The following is a 22,431-nucleotide window of genomic DNA, read 5'->3' as shown; positions in this document are numbered from 1 at the left end:
CTCCTGAAATGACTAGCAATGTAATAAATATGCAGTATTGCTATTGGATTAATAATTGAGATACAGGATTCACATAACATCGAGATGGCTATGTGATTATTATTTATATCTTCAATCTGTCCTTTGATAGCCCTGGTCAGACGGTTGTGTTTGCTTTTGTGCAGTTGCAGCTCTGCAAGACTAAAATTAGGAAAAGGGAGTGGAAGATTGTACTGTTCTTAAACAGCACCACAGAAGTAAAGTCCTCAAAGTATCACTTTTTCAGAAATGAGATCGTAGTAAAATGATAGTCCTCTCTTTTTCCTCCCCCCAACAGCCGACCATATACCAACAAAGTTATTACATTATGGTATCGGCCTCCTGAACTTCTGCTTGGAGAAGAAAGATACACGCCAGCTATCGATGTCTGGAGCTGTGGGTAAGAGTTTGGTGCAGAACTGTAAGAAGCATAAAAACAAGTCAAAAATAAATCTTAAATGTTTCTGTCAATCTATATATTGAAAGCCATAATGATGGAATTGTGCAAAACTGTTTTACAGCTGCATCCTGGGTGAACTTTTTACAAAAAAGCCAATATTTCAAGCAAATCAAGAACTTGCTCAACTGGAACTCATAAGGTAACTTGCAAGGACTACCACGTAGTAGGTGCCCCATAAACTGTCAGGTTTCTTTTGTTAGTGTTAAAATCGGAGATAATGCACTGCGAACATTTACAAGTACTCAGTTATCACCCTGAGTGAGATGTTAGAGTTTTTGAGGGGCATGTACAGCAAGTGACTTTTGCTTAGTCATGGAGAAGGGTTTTTCGTGACTATTCTGTGGTCCTAGCAATGTACAGTTGAATAGTAAGAGGGTTTTTTGTAGAGCAGCTGGAGTTGCCTATTGCTGAAGTTGTAAAGAGAGAGTAGTCAAAATGCCTGTTATTTTTTAAGGTTATGTTACAACTTCCTTACAGCAAATCAAAACGAAAACATGGACAATAATAAGGGCAAGTGGGGTTTGGGAGGAGTAGGTATTTGGCATGCTACTGGCCTTGAGTTCTTGTTTCAAGCCTTCCACATACACACCTGGGCTTTATTATTTTTGTGGGAATATTTCTGTTCCTTTACAAACTGCCAGACACTTTATGGAGGTGAAAATTCTGTTTCTTATCTCAATAAGTCATAGAATGATATGTATATAACTTAGTGGAACCAGAGCATCTTTTTTTTTCCCTTTATTCAGCAAGCAAAATTGCTCTTGATTCTGATATCTTAATTGACCTCGTAAGTGAGGAGAGGTCCTCTTCCTAGAACAAGGGGAAAAGAGGGTGACTCCTACAGAACTTGCAGAACCTGAACAATAAACTGTCAACATTATTTTAAAAATGAAATGAATAAAAAATATTACGAAGTTATATATTGAGATGTTTTTCAAAACAGATTAAACAGTAGCATGTTTCTGCGTAATGTGTTATTAGCTGGCCTGGAAAAATGAAGTTTTTAGGAGGTGCAAAGCGTATCAGTAATCATTCTCAGTGTAAGGAGAACTAAACTTATGAGTTTAGAAATTTTTGCTTTTGAGCACTAGATGGCATTGAAGCACGTCACAGTGCAGTCATTTGAAGTTTTTCCTCTTTGTGTTGTACCTTTGGTACAGCAAACTAAAATTTTGCGATTTCAGTCTCCTGCTGGAAGCTCCTGTTTATAGCTCATTTTTCCTCTTTACTGATGCTAAGCATTTTTGGCTGTTTATATGTAATAGATCAATTTTATCAACATTTCTACCACCATCATGTTGCAGTCAACAATTCTGCATTTATCTTTTCGAACTTTAATGTTCAAAGATAGAGCTGAAGTAAATTCTCATAGCAAAAGATAGATTTATTATTTTTCTTTTCCCTCCTGAAAGTTACATACCCCAATCAGCGTAAAGTCAGATTGGTTTGCATAGCATTTGGGCATAACTAATAGATCATTAGGTGTCTTACAGTAACCGTTTAAATCTTATAAATGGGAGGGGTGAACTAAGGAAATGTATTTGCAAAATGTCCTTTTGTGACTTGCCTGCATTAGAGTTTGAAACCTTGCATTTACGGTAAAATGCCTCTTTAGTTTTTCTGCTCAGAAGTGTGGTGTTGGTCAACCTGTGCTTAGCCATCCTCGCTTGGACAAAATGAGTGGGGATGGAGGGGGAGGAATAAGACTATGGGCAACTCCGTTTGGGGAGATAGATGAGGCTTGAGACATAAAACTCATAACTGAACTAAAAAATATACAGGTTTTCTAGTGGTTGGATCTTACTTCTGCCCTTAGGCCTTACTGAGATTTTTCTTTTTTTACCCCCTTACATCTTCAGTGTCAACTAAATTCTCAATGAAAAGTTCTTTTTCAGCCATTTGGTGTATCTTTCTTCAGTGGCATTGGGAGCTAAGGACATAAAAGTTAATTAGCAGTCTAAACCTGGGCTATCCAGTTCTCCAAGTCAAATACCTGGAGTACTATCCAGACATAGTTGGTTAAGTTTTTCCAAAACATTTGTGTGGAGGATGCCTGGGGTGAGGTGAGGCAGAAACAGTGGATGACTTAAAGTAAGTTTAGTCTGTGCGGGGTGATTACCTTTCGTAGACAATTCACCATTATTTAATGATGTTGGGCATTTTAGCTAAAAGAACCTGAACATTAAAATTAAAAATTATTTTTGTATTCACTGTATGTGCAAGAATAAAATGACAGCAGTGTTCACTTGTGATTTTGGATCTCATACCCTTTTTTTCCCTTCTTTTTGGTACAGCCGAATTTGTGGGAGTCCTTGTCCAGCAGTGTGGCCTGATGTCATAAAATTAGCTTATTTCAACACAATGAAACCAAAGAAGCAGTATCGTCGAAAACTGAGAGAAGAGTTTGCTTTGTAAGGATGAAGAATTGGTTTAGTCACCTGTGATAACATTAAGTTTTCCTGGAGACTTTATGAACTTCACTATTTTCCGGAGAATGAACATAGATTAAGTGGAAAGAAAAATGGCTTTTGGTTCTTATCCTTCCCATGATAGCCACAGAGTTTTTATTAACCCTTATTTAATAGGAGCTTCAAGAAGAAGGAAGAAGGCCCTAAAATTTCGGCCACCTGTCAGCTTTCACCTAAGGAAACGTTTGTTTTCCATGATTGGTACACCTGCTTGTTGTCCCTGTCCAAAAAACAGCTTAGAGTACTTAATTGTTTTTTATTAGGACAACTGGCTACAGCTAAATATGTAGTCTGGTTAACATTACAGTCTTTTGGGTCATAAATTCATTCAACACAGAGAAGTTGTCTGAACCATGTATTCTAAAGTACTACCACTGGACTAGTGTTGTGCAAATATCGCACGTGAAAGTTATGGGAAACAGCTGTAAGCTTATTTTAAAGGCTTTGTTGCCCTCCTTCAGTTACTGTGGGTTTCAGGAGAAATGTATCATCCTGGTCATACTAGTGAGGCTTATATCTTTAAAGCAATAGAATTATTGTCCATGGACCAATCAAAAGTGCAACTCCCCAGGTGCTAAATTCCAAAGTGTAAAGTAATAATATAGTCTTGGCTTAAAAAGGTGTTGGGATTTTTTTTTTTGTAAGGACAATGTTTCAAGCCATTAAACCACACAAAGCAAAGAAGGCTTGGGTTATATGCTTGCACAGGTAATAAAAGGTGAAGCTTATCTCTGCCTCTCACTACCAAGCTCAGGTTGTGGGTGGGTTTTGTTAGGGTGTAAGTTATCTGAGGACTTAATGATCAGTTATTTTGGAAGGGATGTGTTTATTAAAATTTTGCACAGAAGTGTGTGATTCAAAATAAAAATGTGATGTTTTTCCCCATTTTGCTCTTTTGTAGCATCCCACCAGCTGCATTAGATTTATTTGATTATATGCTTGCTCTGGATCCCAGCAAGCGCTGCACAGCCGAACAAGCTCTTCAGTGTGAGTTTCTGCGAGATGTGGAACCATCTAAAATGCCTCCTCCAGAGTAAGTAATTTCCTTTGGTAATGGTCCTTACCTGTATGAAATGTGAACATTCACTGATTTCATTAAGCTCATTGTGTTTCACTTGAAGTAGATGGTGGCAGAACAAAAATGTTAATACATACAGTTGTTTAATGGTGATTCTGCACTAAAATGGTTGTGCAGTTGAGTGACTCTTACACCATGATAGCAGTGGTTGTGAGGATCCGAGAACTGTTTGTTATTCCTAGAACTAGTTACTGAGTTAGTACCTTTAAGAAAAATACTCCTATATTAATGTATCTAATGTTGAAAAACCATCATTCCCCTTTTATTTTTGTTTATCATTGTCTACTTTTTCCAAGGGTTTTGAGGTCCTCCATGAATTTGAATTGCCTTCTTGGATGGTAGATAGAGAACTCTATACACTGGGTATAGAATTCCGCAAAGGTACCCGAGAGTTAAAGTGAAATACCATAAATCGTTTCCTGTGCCAGATGAGATTCTTGGTTTTACAGGCAGGAGAAGTGAAATACTTCACGCAGGGTTTTTCCTGTCCGTTTCTCTGAGACGAAATGTATTGCAATGTCCAGTAGGGCTTTTGCAGTGACTTAATTGTCATTTTAATCAGTACAAATCATATTGGAACAGGCCCTGAGGAAAAAAATGAAAAGGTATTACAGAATCTGCAGGTTTCATTCTTCCCTCAAGATAGCTGTCAGAACATACAACATTTAATATTGAGTAAATTGTATCTTCAAGGCAGCCTGTATTGATTTCATATTAATTAGTTACCAACTGGGAAAAATGTTTGAGTGTCATCTAAGAACTTTATTAAAAATCTTCTGAGACTTACCTGTTACATATACACGGTTGTTACTAGTGCTCCTGATACATGAGGCTAAGAGGTTTCGTTGCCTGAATATGACTACATATATCACTGTCTGAATATCAGTAATCAGCAATCTTAGGCTATTCACTAAAATCTCAGAACCATTTGTACAGCATGATGCTTATACGCATTTTAAAGTAAGTGAATTGGAAGAAATTTGTTTTTTTTCCAGGGGCTTGATAGTGCATCCATTCTAGAAGCTGGTATATGGAAATTCAAAACAAACTAGTTGTTGGTGTCCTTTTAAAAATTAAGAGGAACCACACTCGCTTCTGACAGAGCGTACACAGGGAAGTGTTGACTGTTCTCCTGAAAGACTGAAGTTCTGCTTTGGGAAGAAACAGCTATTCATTCAAAGAAAGTGACAGTGCTGATTGCAAGGACTGTAGGATACTTCCCACAATGAGTTCTTGCTTGCTTCCACTTGTTTTTGACTGAATACTTGGCAGGTCTTTAACCTGGTATGCAGAGGGAGAGAATAAAGGAAGCAGTTGTCATAACTGCCTTTCCAGTGGCTCTTATCATCTGTCACCTAATTCTTCTATGTTCCTAGGTGAGCGAAGTGCTCAAACAGTTTCCTATGTAATAGGAAAACAGAAGGCACTATTTTTACTGCCTGTCTCAGTATTTCCGTTATCTGTGGGATAGGTCTCTGTGTTCCTCAGGAAATCAGAATTGGGATGCCTGCAGGGAACAGTAATGGAAGGACAGAACTGGCGGCAGATAACCTCTTTAGGAGACTTTTGCCTCTGCTTTTATCGGTCTTAAAGGACTGGGATATCCCTTGTTCCTCCTAGTATCCTAACTTTGCTAGTGTCAAGTGCTATTTATTCCTGCAACTTTTTTTTACTTCCCCCTCCTTCGCCCCCCACTTTCTTGGTTGTCTGTGCTGTACAACTACACATACTAGATAGCTATGTCTGTTACTGTGGACAAATACTTGAAGTCATGAAGCAGTAGTACTTTTACAAGTGGACAAAAGGAATTGGTCACCCGGACCCTGAAAACAACACTTTCATATTGATAACTCTGTTATCTGTTACTCTGCTAATTCTGTTTTATAGCAAGTGTGCAGCACTGATTTTGAAGTCTTGAATTACACGAATAATTAGGCTTTTCATAAGTATGAATGCAACAAAGTAACATTGATTCTCATTTTAAGATACATGTTCCCCTTTTCTGCCAGAGGGACCTGTGCTTCTGAAATAGGCAATGAAGAGATCTCAGCCAGAAAAAGCAGATCTGAGATTTTGCTGGCTTTGGGTGTTTTCTGATGTATTTCCGAGTTCCAGTAGGTTCATCTTTCAAAAGTTACATTGTGTATAATTTGAGCATTTATTTTACCAACATGGTTAAAAAAAAAAATTCAAAAAAAAAAAAATTTCTGGGATAAAACTGATTATCTCTAATCATTCTTTGCAGCCTTCCTTTGTGGCAGGATTGCCATGAGCTGTGGAGTAAGAAACGCAGAAGACAGAAGCAGATGGGCATGAGTGATGACTCAACAGCAACTAAAGTCCCTAGGAAGGATCTGTCTCTAGGCATGGATGAGAGCAGAACCAACACCCCACAAGGCATGCAAACTTCTTCCCAACTCAAAACTCAGGGCAACTCTAGTGTAGCACTTGGTCAGTAATATTTTCGGTTCTTACAATTACCTTCTACTTGGATTGCACCTCTAGAAATTTTAGATGTTATTTTCAGAGTACTGACGTCTCCTGGATTCTTGAGAGAGGAACAGTATTGTAAGTTAAATCTTTGTTACAAAAGATTTACCTTTGCTTTTGGAAACTATGTGTTCCTTTTAAGTTTTACTTGATTTTTCAATCTGGTCAGAGCAACTACCTTGCTGTGTATTTTAAGGGCATTTTATCTCTTGCCCATCTATAATTCTTCTGTAATCCCACAAGCCAGCTGCTGCTCTAAGTTCCTCACAGTCTCCATAGATTGGAGGAACTTTATTGGTATTGATAAACTGATCAGAAGGCAGATTTTAGAACAATCATCATTTCAAATGAAACAGATTCCCTCTGCATGTTATGTTAGTCTTCAGCTTTCCAAGTTGTTGAGGCTGAACCAAGTTGTAAAAAAAAAAAAACACGAAAAAACTTCCCCCCCCAACCTGGTATAACAAGAAGTAGCTACCTCTGTAGATTGCACAGCCATTAATTCTGAAACTAGCCAAAGTATCTTGCTTGGGAGACCAGTTTTATGAATATAATAAAAAGAGTAAAGTAATGGTTTCCTATGTGGACACCATTTGAGATACTCAGCAGTTCGGCGATAGTTCCCTCATAATATGTAGAAATACACAGAGTAACAATACCAAATGGATACCTGATAAGTTTAATTTAGACCATTTTTGATTGTGCAAAGTGGCCATAAATCCTATGGCACTGATACAGGAGTTCAGCTGAAGAAAAAGAGTAAATGCATTCACAGGGCCTGAGAATTCTTTAATACTAACCATCTTTAATCAACTCTTCATTTAACAATCAACTCTCTACTCTGTGCAAAGATACATAGAAAATAGTTCTCTTGGTCATGCTTTATTGCAATTTATTACCTCTTGCTTCTGTTCATCCTGTTTCTCACTGTAAGCCAGCTGTGAGCTTCTGCCACTCCGTGCGTTTAGGCTAAAGTTTTGGCAGCATTTTCAAGCATGACTTTCTGTAGCCCTTAAAATTTTTTCCCCACAAATGAAAACTGTATAGAAGTTTAAAGAGTCCAAAGGATAGTAGTTATTTTCTTTGTGTTTTTTATAACAGGTAGCCCGATGAGAGACTATTATGTTTATTAGTCATTAATACTAACCAAAATGCAAAATAAACTAAACAAACAGAGAAGGAATCATTCAGAACTATATTGCTGTTTGCCCATATGTACATAGAAAAATGTATCTAGGTAGAAAAGAAGACAATTTAATTTTTAGCGGAGCTTAGACAGTTCAGCATAGAGGTGTTTTCTGTAATAAGCAAAACACTTCTGGAAGCCATAATGCACCTTAGATAATATCATCAATAAGGCACACTAAAGTACTTCATGTACAAATGCACGCTTTAAAGAAAACTGTTGCATTTGTTTCTGAGCACCCCAAAAGAAGAGGTTAAAAACACCTTGGATCAATTGTTAATGTTCTGATTCGTGAATGGGACCCCTGGTTATTGCATCTTACAATTTAACAGGAGCTTTGTAGAGGTCAATAATTATGTTCTGGTAGAAACTGCCAGATTTCCCAGAATACAGTTTGCTCTTGGAAGGGACTTGAAATTAACCAGAGAGTATGGAATAGGTAGATTAGTTTCCCTGTTTGGCATTTTTCTGCTGAATTTTCACTGAGAGTCTGAGAGAAGTTTGAGCGTAACATCCTCAGATGTTACAAAATCAACTGTTAAGCATGACATCTGAGTGAGAGCCAGCAGTACAAGGCATTAGAAATGATGTTTTTTTCTGTATTGCCAAATAAAAGCTGGTTTTAGTTTTATATTTATATAAATACATGAAATCGTTGAAGTCCCTGGATCCTGCCTGAGTAGATTCCAAGTGCTTATATGCTGGTGCACATCCACGAGTAGGGTAGTGGGTTGTGGGTTTTGCAGCACCTTCCAGCTGTGCTGCTCTTAGTCTTGCAAGGCAAATACTTAAAATTTTTGTGTGTGTGCCCATTTTTTCAGGCATGGCTTTGAATCTGCTATGAATTAATATATTGGTGAATTAGCAGAGTGGCAGGGATAGAAGAGGACAGAATGTGTTCGTGTTGATCTGTGTTAAAAAAATTCAGGGCTCTGCCAGCACAGTCACACACGCTCATTTTTTAATTTTTAAATATTTTCTTCTCTAAGTCATCTACTCATAGGGCATGTTGAAATCCATGCTGCTTCACTTCTCCTTTAAAAATAAACTACCACAATGGGTGTTTAAAACTAAGAAACTACTTTGATATTCTGACTTCCTTATTCATATTCCCCTGCATCGTCATAATTTCCTCTTATTTGTGGCAAACTCCATTTCATTGAAGAAATAGTGTATCATCACAAACCTGCATTTTCCTGCTGCTCAGTGATTGACTTCTTGTCCTTCAAACTCGGCACTTGCTTTTGCCTTTATACCGCTAGCTTCTGGGTCACCTAGAGCCTGGTCACTTGAGCAGGTGTTAGAATCCAGATGCTGAATTAGAATAGGCCAGAATAGGACTGGAAATGCGTTTTGCAGATGGCCACTTTTTAACAGAGGGATGTGATATGTCAAAGATAGGAAGTTTTGCAGGGATTGGAAATCTTACAGCTGCCTAAAGCAGGTGGCCTTAAGCCCCAGCTTAGTTGTACTGTGGAAAATTGAGCTCCAGCTTGATGTTTCTCATCTGTCCAAGTGCATGTGCGCACCCCTTGGAAGTCACTTTCTTGGATCTTACTATTCCATTTCCTATAGGTACTCCCCCAAAGGCAGTTAATATGTGAAAGCATTCCATTTCTATGTTGTCCAAACCCATGCTTTGCCAGTTGTGTCAGCCATGCTAGATTAGTTTTACTTTTGAGTTTCTGAAATATGCCAGTTTTAAATAATACTTAAAAACACCTTTTTTGTCTTTAGCAAAAACAAGCACTGGACAGCAGTTAAACCAGAATGAAGTGGCAATCCTGCTAAACCTGCTACAGTCTAAAACAAGTGTTAGTTTGGCACAGTTTGCCCAAGTGTTGAATATTAAGGTAAACCCAGAGACTCAGCAGCAACTAAATAAAATAAATCTTCCTGCTGGAATTTTGTCAGCAGGTGAAAAACAGTCAGAACAGCAGCAGCAGCCGCCGCCGCCTCCGCCACCACCGCCGGAACAGGAGCCTCTAAAACAGCCGACCGTCACGCAGCCTCCTGTACCACCTGCTCAGCTGAGTCAGCCTAAAGTTGAGACTGATGCTGCCCAGGCAGCTGTACAGAGTGCATTTGCTGTTCTGTTGTCTCAGTTAATAAAGGCTCAGCAAACAAAACAAAAAGATTTTGTGTTGGAGGAGAAGGAAAACGGATCAGGAAATGAAATGTCATTACAACTCAGGCAGCCTCCAGAGCCCACCACTCCTGTGTCTGTCAGCCGGGACGACGTGGAATCTCCAGCACCCGGCTACCCACATCTGATCAAGTCATTATATACGTCTGCAGGTACTGAAGGTCTTTATTGCTAACCAGCAGATACCTTGAGCAGTGAAGACGTAATAGTTTGGGGATAAAGAGTTAACATGTTAACCATATGAATCTGTGTGAGTATAGGAGAGATGTTTAAATTGATTTTGTCACATTTTGCATCTGGATCATAGAATTTGTGTCTTACTGTAACAGGTGCCATGCAGACAGAGCAAAAGATGATCCCCACTGTAAGAGGTACACAAGTGCCGGTAGTATTTCTGATGAACAGTTACATTGATCATTATTCTGGGGGTTTGGGGTTTTCTTAGTGGTGTTTGTGGTAGAGAAGACAGTCTTCTCTAGCAAATTCGTAGATGGAATATGCCAGTTTTGACTGTGTGTTTAGGTAAAGCCTATTTTGGGGAGAGAGTATTTTATTTTTGTTTTTAAAGCTGACGAGAGCAATTTCTTAGTGTCAAATTCTGTAAGTGGTTACCCATAACTGTCACTGTTGAAGGTTTCCATTGGGATATAGTAGTGGCTTCCTTAGTCTTCTCAAAGTTGAGAGCTCTGTTGTTGATCTTTTCGGATTGCTATTTCAGTTGTATTATATGGTGGTTTATGTATTGCTCTGTGGTGTTTGCAGCTGGTGAAAGAAATATTCTGAAGTGGTTTGGGGTGGTTTTTGAGGTTTTTTTGGGTGGTGGTTTTTTTGTTCATGGTTTTTTTAACCTTAGGTTTTGTTGTTCTTTCATAGAGTGGCCTTTTGTCCCTCAAGACTTTTATCCCTATTTACAAATCTTTTCTGATCCCTCTTCGAATTTTCTAGTGTTTGTGTGTTGCTTGAGTTTTGTTTTTGTTTTGTTCGGGGTTTTTGGTTTTTTGGTTTATTTTTAAAGAAATGGCATCATTTTTCTTAACTGCTTGCGTGATAATCTTACTTTGAGGAGAAACCTACATCACACTCCTGAGGCAAACGAGCTGTTGCCTTCTCCAAAATAATCTGTCCAACTACCAATAAATTTAACTAATAAGTTAATGAGAATTGAAGTAACAAACCTCCGTATTGTTCCAAGAAAGAGTCCTTTCCTTTCCAGTATTGTTATTGTATATTTTTATTCCAAAACTTTTCTTTTTCATCTACTTAGGTCAAGAGGATTTGGTTAGGCAGTCCGAGATGAGGCTTCTAAACCGAACACCCGAACAAGAACGCCCTCGGATCTTGCCCCCAGACCAGCGTCCTCCAGAGCCACCGGAGCCTCCGCCTCTCACTGATGAAGACCTTGATTATCGGACAGAGAACCAGCATTTGCCTATAACTAACTCTTCAGGAACAGATCCTCACGCAGGAGTGAAAGCAGCTCTTCTGCAGCTGCTTGCTCAGCATCAAGCTCAGGCGACAACGGAGGAGCCAGTACAAACGAGCGTGGATTACCAGGCTAGAGACTCCTACGTAACAGGCCCAGACTACAAGGATAACTTTGGATCATCTTCTTTCTCATCTGCACACTATGGCAGTAGCGATGGAATAGGAAGCGGATCATCAGGAGCATTAGAAAGGAGGAGCTTCCTTGGAAACTCGGATATTCAGTCTTTGGATAACTACAGTACTGCTTCATCTCACTCTGGTGGTGCCCCTCCTCCGTCGGCCTTTTCAGAATCCTTTCCCAGCTCAGTAACTGGCTATGGAGACATTTACCTCAACACTGGCCCCATGCTATTTAGTGGAGATAAAGACCATAGGTTTGAATACAGCCACGGCCCGATCCCGGTTCTGGGGAGCAGCGGTGACGCTTCCGCAGGGCCAGAGAGTACGCACTCTTTGCCCACAAAGATGCACAACTATAGCTACGGAAGTAACTTACAGGAAAATCCCAGCGGCATCAGCCACATGCATGGACAGACTTGGACTTCTCCTGCCCAAGGACCCGGCTATTCCCAAGGATACAGGGGACACATTAGCACATCTGCAGTGAGAGGGCGAGGCAGAGGATTACCATATTGAGTATCTGTTTTTCCTCAGGCACATCATTTTTATCTGGAAAAACTTTTTTTTTCCCCCTAGCTGCAGTTTAAAGCAGCAATTCAACAGACTTGAATAATGTTAATTCAACAGCTTTATTTTTATGTGGAAAAGGGTCTTGCATACAGTAGGAAAAATTAAAAATGCTTAAAACTCATGCTGTCTGAAAACTAGATAAATTGATTGTACATGTTCACAAACTCTAGTTCTGAATTTTATTTTGTATTTTGGCAGTTTTAAGTGGATGCTAAATTTAGGGACATCAGCTTTTTATGGCACTCTTTCAGATCTTCTGAACTATGCACATTTGTGCTTTTTTTGTAAGTTTGGACCAACTTTTATGTAAAAAAAAAAATTTTACAACAATCAAAGCAGGGCACTGATTTATTTGGTATTTTTCTTTTTACAGAACTACCTTTAGTCAAAGGTCACTGTCAGTCTTTGCACTGCTTTCAGTGTTATTGTGGAAGGTGTACTTTGTGCTCATTTCAGATAATAAAACACAACCTTTCTCTTGATGCAAAATTTTATAAACATTTGGTCAATGTTATTTTTTTTTTTCTTTCAAGAAAAAAAAAAAGAATGGATGTTCTGGTAAAATGTTCTCTCCATCTCCCAGGCTTGTTTATATAAAAACTGTTTTACTTGAATGGTAAGTGCCTTAACATGTAAGCTTAAGGTCTGCAAAAATTTGGAAGTACTTTATAGATCGGTATGAAAATAATACCTAAACCTAGGTAGTTAACGTGAAAATTCAGATAATAATAGGCAACTCAAATAGGTCATAACCTTGTGCTGTTTACTTCAGGTGGGCCAGTTATTTAGAGACCTAATCTTATCTTGATGAAATCATAATTTCCAAATTGAACTTCATGAGAAACGTTGAAAGTGAGGAGAAGAATGAAGAGCGTAGTTTTTCCTCAGCTCCCTCTTGGAGTTGTAGTAAGTGTTTTAGTTCCTCTGCCAAATAAACTATACTTTATATGTCCTTACCAAGTGGTGAAATAGATTTTTCTCTTAAATGTCAACAGCAGTAATGACTTGACTTTGTGTGAAAAGCTGACACGGTCGTCTTTTTACCACAAATACTGCATTATAGGAAGTAACGAGGGAAAAATGACCAGTATTTAAAGCAACAGCAAAACGTTTGACACTAGTTCTAATTCTCTGTAAACTCGTGATTGTGCCAATTAATCGATTTTATGTCTGCTATTCCACAGAACATTTTAATATTGGAATCAAGTCTCTCTGAACAACTGATAAAATGACTGTAGTTAAAAATCTTACCAAGAGCCACTCCTCATATTAACTACAACTTCCAGCATGTTTTTTTTTTCCTTTGACAACAAGTGGTCTCTCTCCTGCAGAGAGGAGGTATGGTTATATTTTGCATGTACGTAAAAGAATGTTTTAAAGCCCATATTGGAAACAATTTTCCAACTGATTATCCAGTTGACAAATCGGTACCTTATGTAACTGAGTGTTTAATTATTACTTTTTAAAAAGTAAAATTTCTACTTACACTATTACAAACGTAGTCTTGTCAGTGACTTTTTGGATTTTTCAGAATAGAAGCCAAAGTTGTTGGTGTTTTGTTTTGTTTTAGTTGAAAATCCTGGTTCGTATATGGCTAACTACCACATTGTAGAGCATGGAGAAACTCACTTCGCTAACTACGTAGCGTTTGAGGATCTGGCAAATGAGAAATGGAGAGAGAGTCATGCTGCTTACGATGTCCCTGTAAGTCTGGCAGTTGCCTTCACTGGACACAGTAGAAAATCCTGCAATCTGAAAATAAAAGCGGCCCGGTCAGAAAAAAATACTGATGACCTGAACAGCTCGTGCTTAAGAAAAACAGAAGCTTCATGTGTGAATGACAGTGCATTGGGTAGTTTTCCTTGAGTAAGGACACCCCCGTAGCATTTTTCTGCTAGTAAAATTTTAAAGGCAAATATCGTTAGTGTCATTTAGATATGGACAGTGTCAGCTAAGGCTTTTTGTTTACTAATCTTGAAAAAGATCACCGATCCCACAGTGATACACACAGATAGCTTTTTTCCAGAATCAAGCAAAAGATTTTCAAAGCTCTTAGGCAGTTGCTTTCACTAAAAATGTGCCGTCTGGTGTTACTCTCCTGCACTTCAAATGTAGCTGCAGGTGACAGTTGGCTAAAAAAGCAGGTAAGTTCAAATGGAAGGTAGATCGCAGAGGACTAAATGATTTGACTTCCAATACAAAAATGCAAGGAAGACGTCGTGTCTCCTACTGCTTCCCTTTTGGAGGTAAATTTTCAAGTCATTTAGTTCACCTCATTTAACGCAGAGAAGTCAGTCCCCTCTGCATGCGTAAATGACAGTGCAGTTTCCTTACGGGCTGGCAGTACTCTGATGTTGCATCGTTCCGCCGAAACAGATTTCAGTCTTCGGCCATGAAAAAACAACCAAAACCAGCACGAGTAATCCTGACACTGAGGAGAGAAAAGGAGATGCAATAGACAGTTGACTTCCAGATGAATCAGAAACAAAACTCTGGCACGCTGTGGCAGATGCATACTGCACAATGACTTTTCCCCAAATTCGGTTTAAGGTTTACTAGCCTGTGACTTTGAACACTATATTTGCCTGCGACAACAGTGTCGGGATAATTTGGAGGGAAAGTTAACATATTTCCATATATGATAACTCTGAAGAGGTTACCTTCTCTGCAACCCGGGAGATCTTCTCAGCTCTTTCGCTGGCAGCCTTTCCTCCTGGGCAGGTGGAGGCTGTGCACGGGCTGCGCGTGGGTACGGAGCTCTGCCCTCCCTCTGCGGGGCAGCCCTTGGGGTGCGTGGCAGGAGGATTTCTCCCCGCGGCCGCGCTCCCCTGGCCCCGGAGTCGCAGCTGGGCAGGTTAGCAGCCAGGGAACTGGCCGGATCTAAGGACTGTAGGTCCACATTCATTTGTACCGGACCTGTGTTATTATCTATCAAAATTTCTTTTGAATTAAATCACATGACGAGGTGCTTATGTCAGTTCAGAATTTTACCCTTTTGAACAAATTTCACTCGGCAGAGTGGGTCTGTACTAGTTTGGCATTTTACATCATGTGGCTCTTGCATTTTTGATGCAGTAGTAGACATTCTGAAAACCGCATTATTTTTCTGTGGAGCCGTGGCTTTTGTTACTTCCCCCCCCATTCCTTTGGGTTTACATTTTCTGTGCTGCAATTCCAAAGTGTGCTACAGAGACCTGGACACTACATCGAAAAGTAAGTGTTGTGTGTTTGTATTTCTAAATAAACATAGCAAAATCATGGACTATCAAGTAGCAAGTACTTCATTATTTATATTAAGTGGTCTTTATACCAAGAGGAAGAAAGCGAGCACGACTGGACTGCTAAGACCATGACTTAAAATGCTTACACTATTATAATACTTAAAATCAGCCAAAGGAAAAGGAAACAGCTTTTATCATGGATCGCTAGTTGTTGTTATCTTGAACAGAAGGAGCAGTGTTAGGGAAGAGGTGTAAAAATACATGTATCCTTAAATGTTAATATAATTTCTTGGAAAAATAATATTGAAATGGTAAACTTCTATATTTTCTTATGTTTCCATAAAACATGGTCTATGTTAAATTTTCTCCATACCATGTAAGGTGCTTTCTAGAAGCAGAGGCGGTAAGTGCTGTAACGTAAGTTCTTACGGTTTTGAGTGCTCTTCTCCTTTTGCTTGGTGCAGGAGGCAGTTTCAGTTTTGGTGAAGTTTACAGTTGGATGACTTTAGTAGATAATTGCGCGGTAAAAACTGAAGTACTGAAGTAACATAGGATACCTCTTGTCTGCAGGCAAATTAGATCTCAGACCATGAATTCTGTTTCCAAGAGAGAAAAATCTCAAGGTGTATTTCTTGCATTCTTCTTTTCATTAATAAAACATGCGTGTTCTACATACAACATTTCTCCAGTCTATTCTGTTACACTGTTTTTTACATGGGGAAATTTTGGCTGTTTCCCTTCTTGATAGTTTTGGGATGTTCTGTGTACACGGAAGTGTGTCATGAAATTAAGGAATCACCAGAAAACTGATTTGAATTCTGTATTTAAAAATGAAATGACCTTGGGTTGACTTAAAATTGAACTAACATTTGCTTATCAGGGTGAAGAATACTTTATTGCAGGAGTTATTTCAAGACAACCTAATTTAAAATAATCAAACTGTTATGCTTCAGCTTGCTTACTGTTTGTTATTTTAAGCCATTTGTATATAAAATGTATTGTGCGGCCTGTAAATAAAATACATGAAAACTTGAAGTCTTTCATTGTTTTTCCTCTCTGCTTGTCAGACAGCATTTCAAAAGAACGTTGGGTTAAACTGAGGTGGTTTTTTAGTATCCAAATGAGTATAATTTTTCAGTGTGTTAAAATTCTGCAAGTTATTAAAAAAATACTTACTGCTCCTGTACTTTTCCAAAGGAGAACGGCAGTGGCTGTTGCGCTTGTTGCTAGAGCGGGGCTCCTGGTTCGTGCGGGAGCCAAGGTGGAGCGCAGCGTGCCGGTGAGCACTGGTGGTGCAGCGAAAGCGGGCGGCGTGCTGGGGCGCGGTGAGGGGGACCAGGCACCTCCAGTGCGGAGAAGATGCTGCTGTTTGCAGCGCCTGTTGCATGAGCTTTTCAGGACGGTGGACTACGTATAACGTGACATTTTTTTCTTGGCGCTGTCCAAGCAGAGGTGCAGTTAATATTCCCCACCACTGTCTCTTTAAAGAGGATGGTGTGCGCGTTAAGAAGTAATGGGAAATCAAACCCAAAGAGCCGGGTATTTTCAGTGTCTGGCTGCATGCGTGCACTGCTGGTGAAGCACTGTAAATCGAGCGTGGCTTCAGCAGCTGCGCTTTGAATGCCTGAGGTTTCTCTGCTTTTCTCCTACTGTATCAGCTGATCTAATGAAAACGTTTGCATCTTTCAATAAATGCTGTACGTCCATCCAAAAATAAGCCACTTGCCTTATCTTCAGTACTCTTAAACTCCAGGTCGGACAGACTGCTGCTGTCATCGCTTCTTGTCAATAACTTGTCACTGATACAGTCAGAAGATGGGCAGTGAAGGGGCAATAGGAAGGTACCAGTGGGTGGGCCAGCACCAGTTACGAAGGTGTCCTTTGACATTGGGCTGGCAAAATGCGTAGCTGTAGCCCAAAGCATCTTCTCACTTTGGGGACAATACTTGGGCGGCAGCTACAATGAAAGCCTGGATTTTTCTTCTGAGGACCAATTCAGGCTGTGTTACGTAGGATGTTGACTTGCAAATAGCAGATCAGACAGATACGTGAAACAATTTCTGTTTGTCTGCTCCATTTTTCTTAGGAAAGCTGCTATGGCAACTAGTAACGTGACTTGAAGTCGGCTCTGGTTTATGTTGGTGTATGAACCTATAATGGATTGAGAACGGTGCTGAATCCCATTCATTCAGCTGTTGGTGCCCTACGGCCACCAAGCTGTGCCAAAGGGTACCAGTAATAATTCCAGTGGGATCTGCATGTGAATCAGCATCCTCAGCTGCAAGTAAAATAGCATCAAGTGAAAAAGGAGAGATGCAAATAATTGCAGAACAACACAGAGCAAGGAATGCATCTGTGAAATCGGTGGCAAGAGAGGAAGCAAACCATTTCATGTCACAGCCATGAATTATTGCCCGTTAGCTTTGAAAGAACCATGCAGTTTTGCAGAAACTTCTGTTAAATTAGCTGAACTGGGATTAGATTGCTTCTATTTTTAAGGAATGCCTGTAAGCTCTGACAGGCCATCCGGATGAAGGGGATTACAGCCACCAAACTCCCCCATCACGTGGAAGAAAATGCAAGTCAGAGCTCTTGGCAGCGACGACAAACAAGGGGAGAGAGACCTTCATTTGACAAATGAGGGGAACTGTTTCTTTTCCCAGTCAACTGCGTTTGCTTCCATGGAGCTTGAGGGTTTTGCTTTTAAAGCCACTTGCTCATTATGGCTGCTGATTTTGGGCTTTTATTATTGTCCGTGGAGAAAACTCACAGTCAGTGTGATTTAATTCAGGAGGAACTTTGAGTCTGAGCCTACGGTAATGTTTTCCTTTTTTTCAGGTATAGCAGCCCTTGCTAATAGGCAATACTCGGATCACTTTTCACAGCATGGCTTCGATTCTGCTTCAACAATTCCTCTGCGGGTACTTTGGACGTACTATTGGTATGGCAAGTTCTCATAACGTGATGAATGCATCTTTAACAGGACTTCTTGCAAAGAGGCTTTGTGAAGATTTTTTTTTCAGCATTAGAAAAATACAGTGTGGAAGAGACATAACTGGGTAGAAAAGGGAATACTCAAGCGTAAGCTTTACAAAAACCAGCCTGGGAGCTTCTGGTACTCGCAAGCAGATCTGACAGCTGTGTTCTGCCCTTAAGGTAACTCAGGGGGATTAATTGGTTAGTATTTGACTTGTGCAGATGTGTGTCTCTGCTATACTCCTTCCTACATGCAAGGGTACGGTAATAGTTGCTAGAGGACGTAGCTGGAAGCGAGCGTTTAACGTGCAGGTGTAGCACATGAAAGGTGCCTTTTTTCTTTCATCCTGCAAGTTCTTTTCAGACCTGTTTTACAAATGTGTAAAATATGTTAGCAGGTTCTGACATGGGAGAAAAACACTATTTCTCCTGCCTTTCAAATGTTTTCTGAGGACCTTGGTTTTGCCCGGCTGGCAGCAGCAAGGGAAGTCCTGATGTCTGCTTGAAGGAGAACAGCGTGCCCTGCCACAGGGCCCTCTCTCAGCATCAGTGCCACAAGAGCCGATGCTGGTTTTCCTCATTGCTCCGTGTCGGGGTCACCCTGAGCAAGGAATGGGCTGTACAGGGAATTGGACAGAAGCCTGACTTAGGAGGGGATTTTCCCTGAACAAGAAGCAAGGGAGAGATCATCACTTATGTGTCCAGCAAGAGTGCTTTTACCTTCATTCTCCTCCATCCTCACTGATTGCAAAAAGAATCTAAAGGAGTGGTTTCAAAGCAGGACCTGGTTTTGTTTTGGGTTTTTTTCCTGTTTTTCCTTACCAGTATTATCCTGCAGGGAGCTTTTGGATGTTAGAAACCAGCATGAGACTTCCCCAGGTCTGCTGAAGTACTGAGTGTTGCTCCTCCTGGACTCCACGGCACCCCCATCTGCTTTCTTCACTAGCAGCTCGCTCCTGTGGGCAACACGTAGGGCAACTCTCAGGGGCTGGGGTAGGATGTTTCCCTCACATCTTCTCTCAAAGCTGAACTTCAGTAGCTCATGTTACAACTTCCAACCTCAAAGACTAGTGGTAGGAAAAGGCTTCTTACACAGGTCTTATTTTTTTGTTTAAGGAGGAGACAAGAATTCACACGCTGCAGACTTTGCTGACACAGCTGTCTCCTGGGCTACTTCTCTAGATTAAGAATAACGCCTCGGCCAAAGAAATGCCATCGGTTTCAATAAATCGCCAGAATTTGGATCACCAGAATGGCCCAGCCCTGTGGTAAGGTCTCCTGCTGCACTGCATCTGCTTGTCCAAGCCTAATTCCCTTCTGTTTCACTGAGATACGTGAGTAGCTCTGTTGATACTCTAGAAATACTCCCTTTTTACAGGCTTTTTTTTCCTGGCTATTGTTTCAAATTCTTTGATGTACCAGGATATGGGGAAGAAAGTGTATACAACAGGCCGTAGAGCCATACACAAGCTCTCTCCTTTGATCCATTCCCTGACGAAGATCTCATGGAGCGAGAACGGAAGAAGCGAAGAACCTCACCTGTCTGGCTGAACTCGGCTTTGCGGGGCAATGCGCCCGCTGGCGGGATTCGCTTTTATTTCTGGCTGGGGAATGTATGTTGTACTTAACACTGAAAAGCTCAGAGTATCTTTTGGGTAAAATGCGAGGGAAGCATCTTCCACACTTGTGAAGCCAAAGATTCCCCATGCTCTTACCTGAAGGCAGCCAGAATCGTTTACCAGCATTTTTTCTATGCATTTTTCACTGCAACTCACTTCAGTCTCTACACAGACAAAGCACTATGTCTGGGACTTCATCCAAAAACAATCCCTCTCATTTTTATTTTTTTTTCACCTTTCTTGCCAAACTGAGCCCTAACTTGCTTTAAAAATCCCTCCTTGTAGGGAGAATAAATCTTGTATTTCAATGTGAGAAAATCAGTAGATGAGAATTTGAAACAAACTGGAAACGAGGTTTTCCTGGGCTACAAAACGTTGTCTTCACGTGTCTGTTAGCAGTGCTGCTTCTACCTTGCTATGGGAAGGGCAGGCCGAGGGCACAGAAACCCTCCGCGCTCCCCGCCACCCCAGGTAACTCACTCCCTCCAGGCGGTGCCGGCTGCGGGCTGTGACCTAGTAGTGCACATTATGGGGCACATAAATGCTGTTAAGTCTCTCTAGCGGGTTTTTTGGGGGACGGAAACTCAACCGTAAAATGACAAAACCCAACTAGAGCACAGCGGTTTTGTTCATCTGCCCCTCTCCGAGCCCGCGGCTGCGCGGGGCAGCCCTGCTCTCAGCAGGACGACGCTGCGGCTGCTGCCTCCTCCGCGCCCTTCTGGCTCTCGGTTCATGCAGGGCTGGTGCCGTTTGCGCTCCGAGGAGGAGGTCGGCGGGGCAGGGTACGGCGAGGAGGGGACGCTCTGCTGCGGCAGGGGCCTGGAACTGCTCAGAGACGCGGCGGCACTGCGGCGTCCTGCTGCCTTGCGAAGAGGTTGGTTTTGATCCAAGCTTCCTTCATGGAGCATCTGGAGCGTTTGGGTCTAAGCCCCCAGCGTGCATCCATTCCTTCCTGGTCGGAAGCATCGTTTGCCTCCTGGAATAGTTGAAATCGTGTCACTGGTTCAATGACAAGATCATTTTCAGCAACCTGCTGGTCATCTGGGATGTGTAACCACAGAGCATCCACCGGAGCATATCATTCTTCACCCCCTCCGTAAGAAGGGAATACTTGCCTCTCATCAGCACAGTTGGTGAACACACCACAACCCTTCTTTTCACATTACCTCGGAGGGGAAGGGGTTTAGAAAAATGCTGTTATTTTTCATATGGCAATCTGGGAGAAAGGGGTTTGTCAGAGGTCCCTCAGGATGTCTACAGCGAAGTAAGGAGCCGAATATGGGTGTCTCCTTTTTGTTTTGCCTGGGTTACAGCAGCGAGTGCAGAGATGAGCACACAGATGGTCCAAGTTTTGTAATGCCACACCAATGTTTGTCTCTAAAATGTAAGCTCCAAGACAAGGTAAACTGGAGGTCCTCTGCTCTGAAAAATCGGGGGAAGCTCCAAAATGCTTTTCCAATGATGTTGCTATTCTCAGGGAATGACGTTTAAAGTGTAAAAACCCCAAATATTGCTGTGTAGCATCTTTAAAGCCGGCATTACCGATGCTACCTTTTGTATGTTGCTTTTACTATCCCTTCTGGAAAAATGGGTTTTGGATGCTCCAGCATTTGCTATTCCCCAGTTCCCTCCACCAGGCCAATGGACGTCGATTGTTTCCAAAATACAAGGTAGAGCACTAAGGCTTAGGTTAGATGAGGTTGTTTCTTGTTCTGTCCTGGACAAGTTGCTTAGCCTCTTTCTGCCTTGTTGCTTGTCCATAAAATATAAATAAATAGATGTACCCTGTCCCTCAGGACCAACATCAGAATAAAAGCATTGCTTAAGTTTCTCAGAAATGCTAGTAAGTGCTGAAGATCATTAGAAAAATGCTGAACTTCTTCATTCACTTAACAACTTTCTGATCCACACCCCTGCAAAGCAATGTGCGATGGGGAGATCAGGACTTCTGCTTTGCAGATGACCCAAAGGCAGAAAATACATGGAAGCTACAGAAGAGGAGCAGGCCATCCCCTGCCTTCCTGTGCTAGAGTTTAAAATGAAAACACATCCCCGTACGGGGAAACAAAGGATGCTGTGCACAAAACCAGCAGCCAAAGTTACCCATGTGCAGCCCTGTAACCCTCCCCGCCCCACAAATACTCTTGAAAACTCGTGTCATCTCCGGGCTGGAGTCCTTGCCCCCAAGAGGAGGAAGGCGGTGGGCTATCTGACTGCACAGGCACCTTCCTGCTTTCTACCCTGCTACTGCAGAACAAAGGTTAACTGTGACTGTTTAACACCTTTTTTAAGAAAATCATTTATTGTGGGGGGCAAAAAATAGACTAAGAACTACAGAAGACATGGGAAATGAACAGAAATCTATTAATGATGGATATGAGAAGTGGGGTAGTAAATAATAGTTAAAAACTTATCTGCAGATGGTCTGGTGATTCCACATCAGGAAAGTATTACTCTAAACCTGGCAGACTTCATTAGACGCTAGGTACATTTTTCTCCCCAGATTGCTTCTCGTTATGGATTGCAGATCCTGCTCTGAGACTTCCAAGCAAGCACATACAATTATGCAAGACAGTGAAAGAAGACATGCAGGT

The 22,431-nt window shown here is 41.0% G+C and overlaps 1 protein-coding gene across 14 annotated transcripts in view; it reads left to right on the top strand.

Annotated features, from left to right (window-relative positions):
- CDK13 (cyclin dependent kinase 13) overlaps positions 1-12,519 on the top strand; it is a 46,106-nt gene extending 33,587 nt beyond the window's left edge. Inside the window, exons 8-16 of one of the 14 annotated variants that reach the window (XM_075142968.1) lie at positions 317-418; positions 540-617; positions 2,773-2,889; positions 3,064-3,147; positions 3,848-3,979; positions 6,270-6,475; positions 9,615-9,998; positions 10,176-10,217; positions 11,111-12,519. In XM_075142968.1, the coding sequence (XP_074999069.1) occupies positions 317-418; positions 540-617; positions 2,773-2,889; positions 3,064-3,147; positions 3,848-3,979; positions 6,270-6,475; positions 9,615-9,998; positions 10,176-10,217; positions 11,111-11,967 (2,002 nt within the window). In that variant the 3' untranslated portion in view covers positions 11,968-12,519. Of the gene's footprint in view, positions 1-316; positions 419-539; positions 618-2,772; positions 2,890-3,063; positions 3,148-3,847; positions 3,980-6,269; positions 6,476-9,437; positions 9,999-10,175; positions 10,232-11,110 lie in introns of all 14 variants that reach the window. The other 13 variants (XM_075142961.1, XM_075142972.1, XM_075142971.1 and 10 more) reach the window with 13 other exon arrangements.
- Positions 12,520-22,431: the final 9,912 nt, after the last annotated feature.

Source organism: Calonectris borealis, chromosome 2 (genome assembly GCF_964195595.1).
Source record: "Calonectris borealis chromosome 2, bCalBor7.hap1.2, whole genome shotgun sequence".
NCBI lineage: Eukaryota > Metazoa > Chordata > Aves > Procellariiformes > Procellariidae > Calonectris > Calonectris borealis.
The sequence above is the reverse complement of the archived record's forward strand: the minus strand, read 5'-3'. Positions and strand labels throughout refer to the sequence as shown.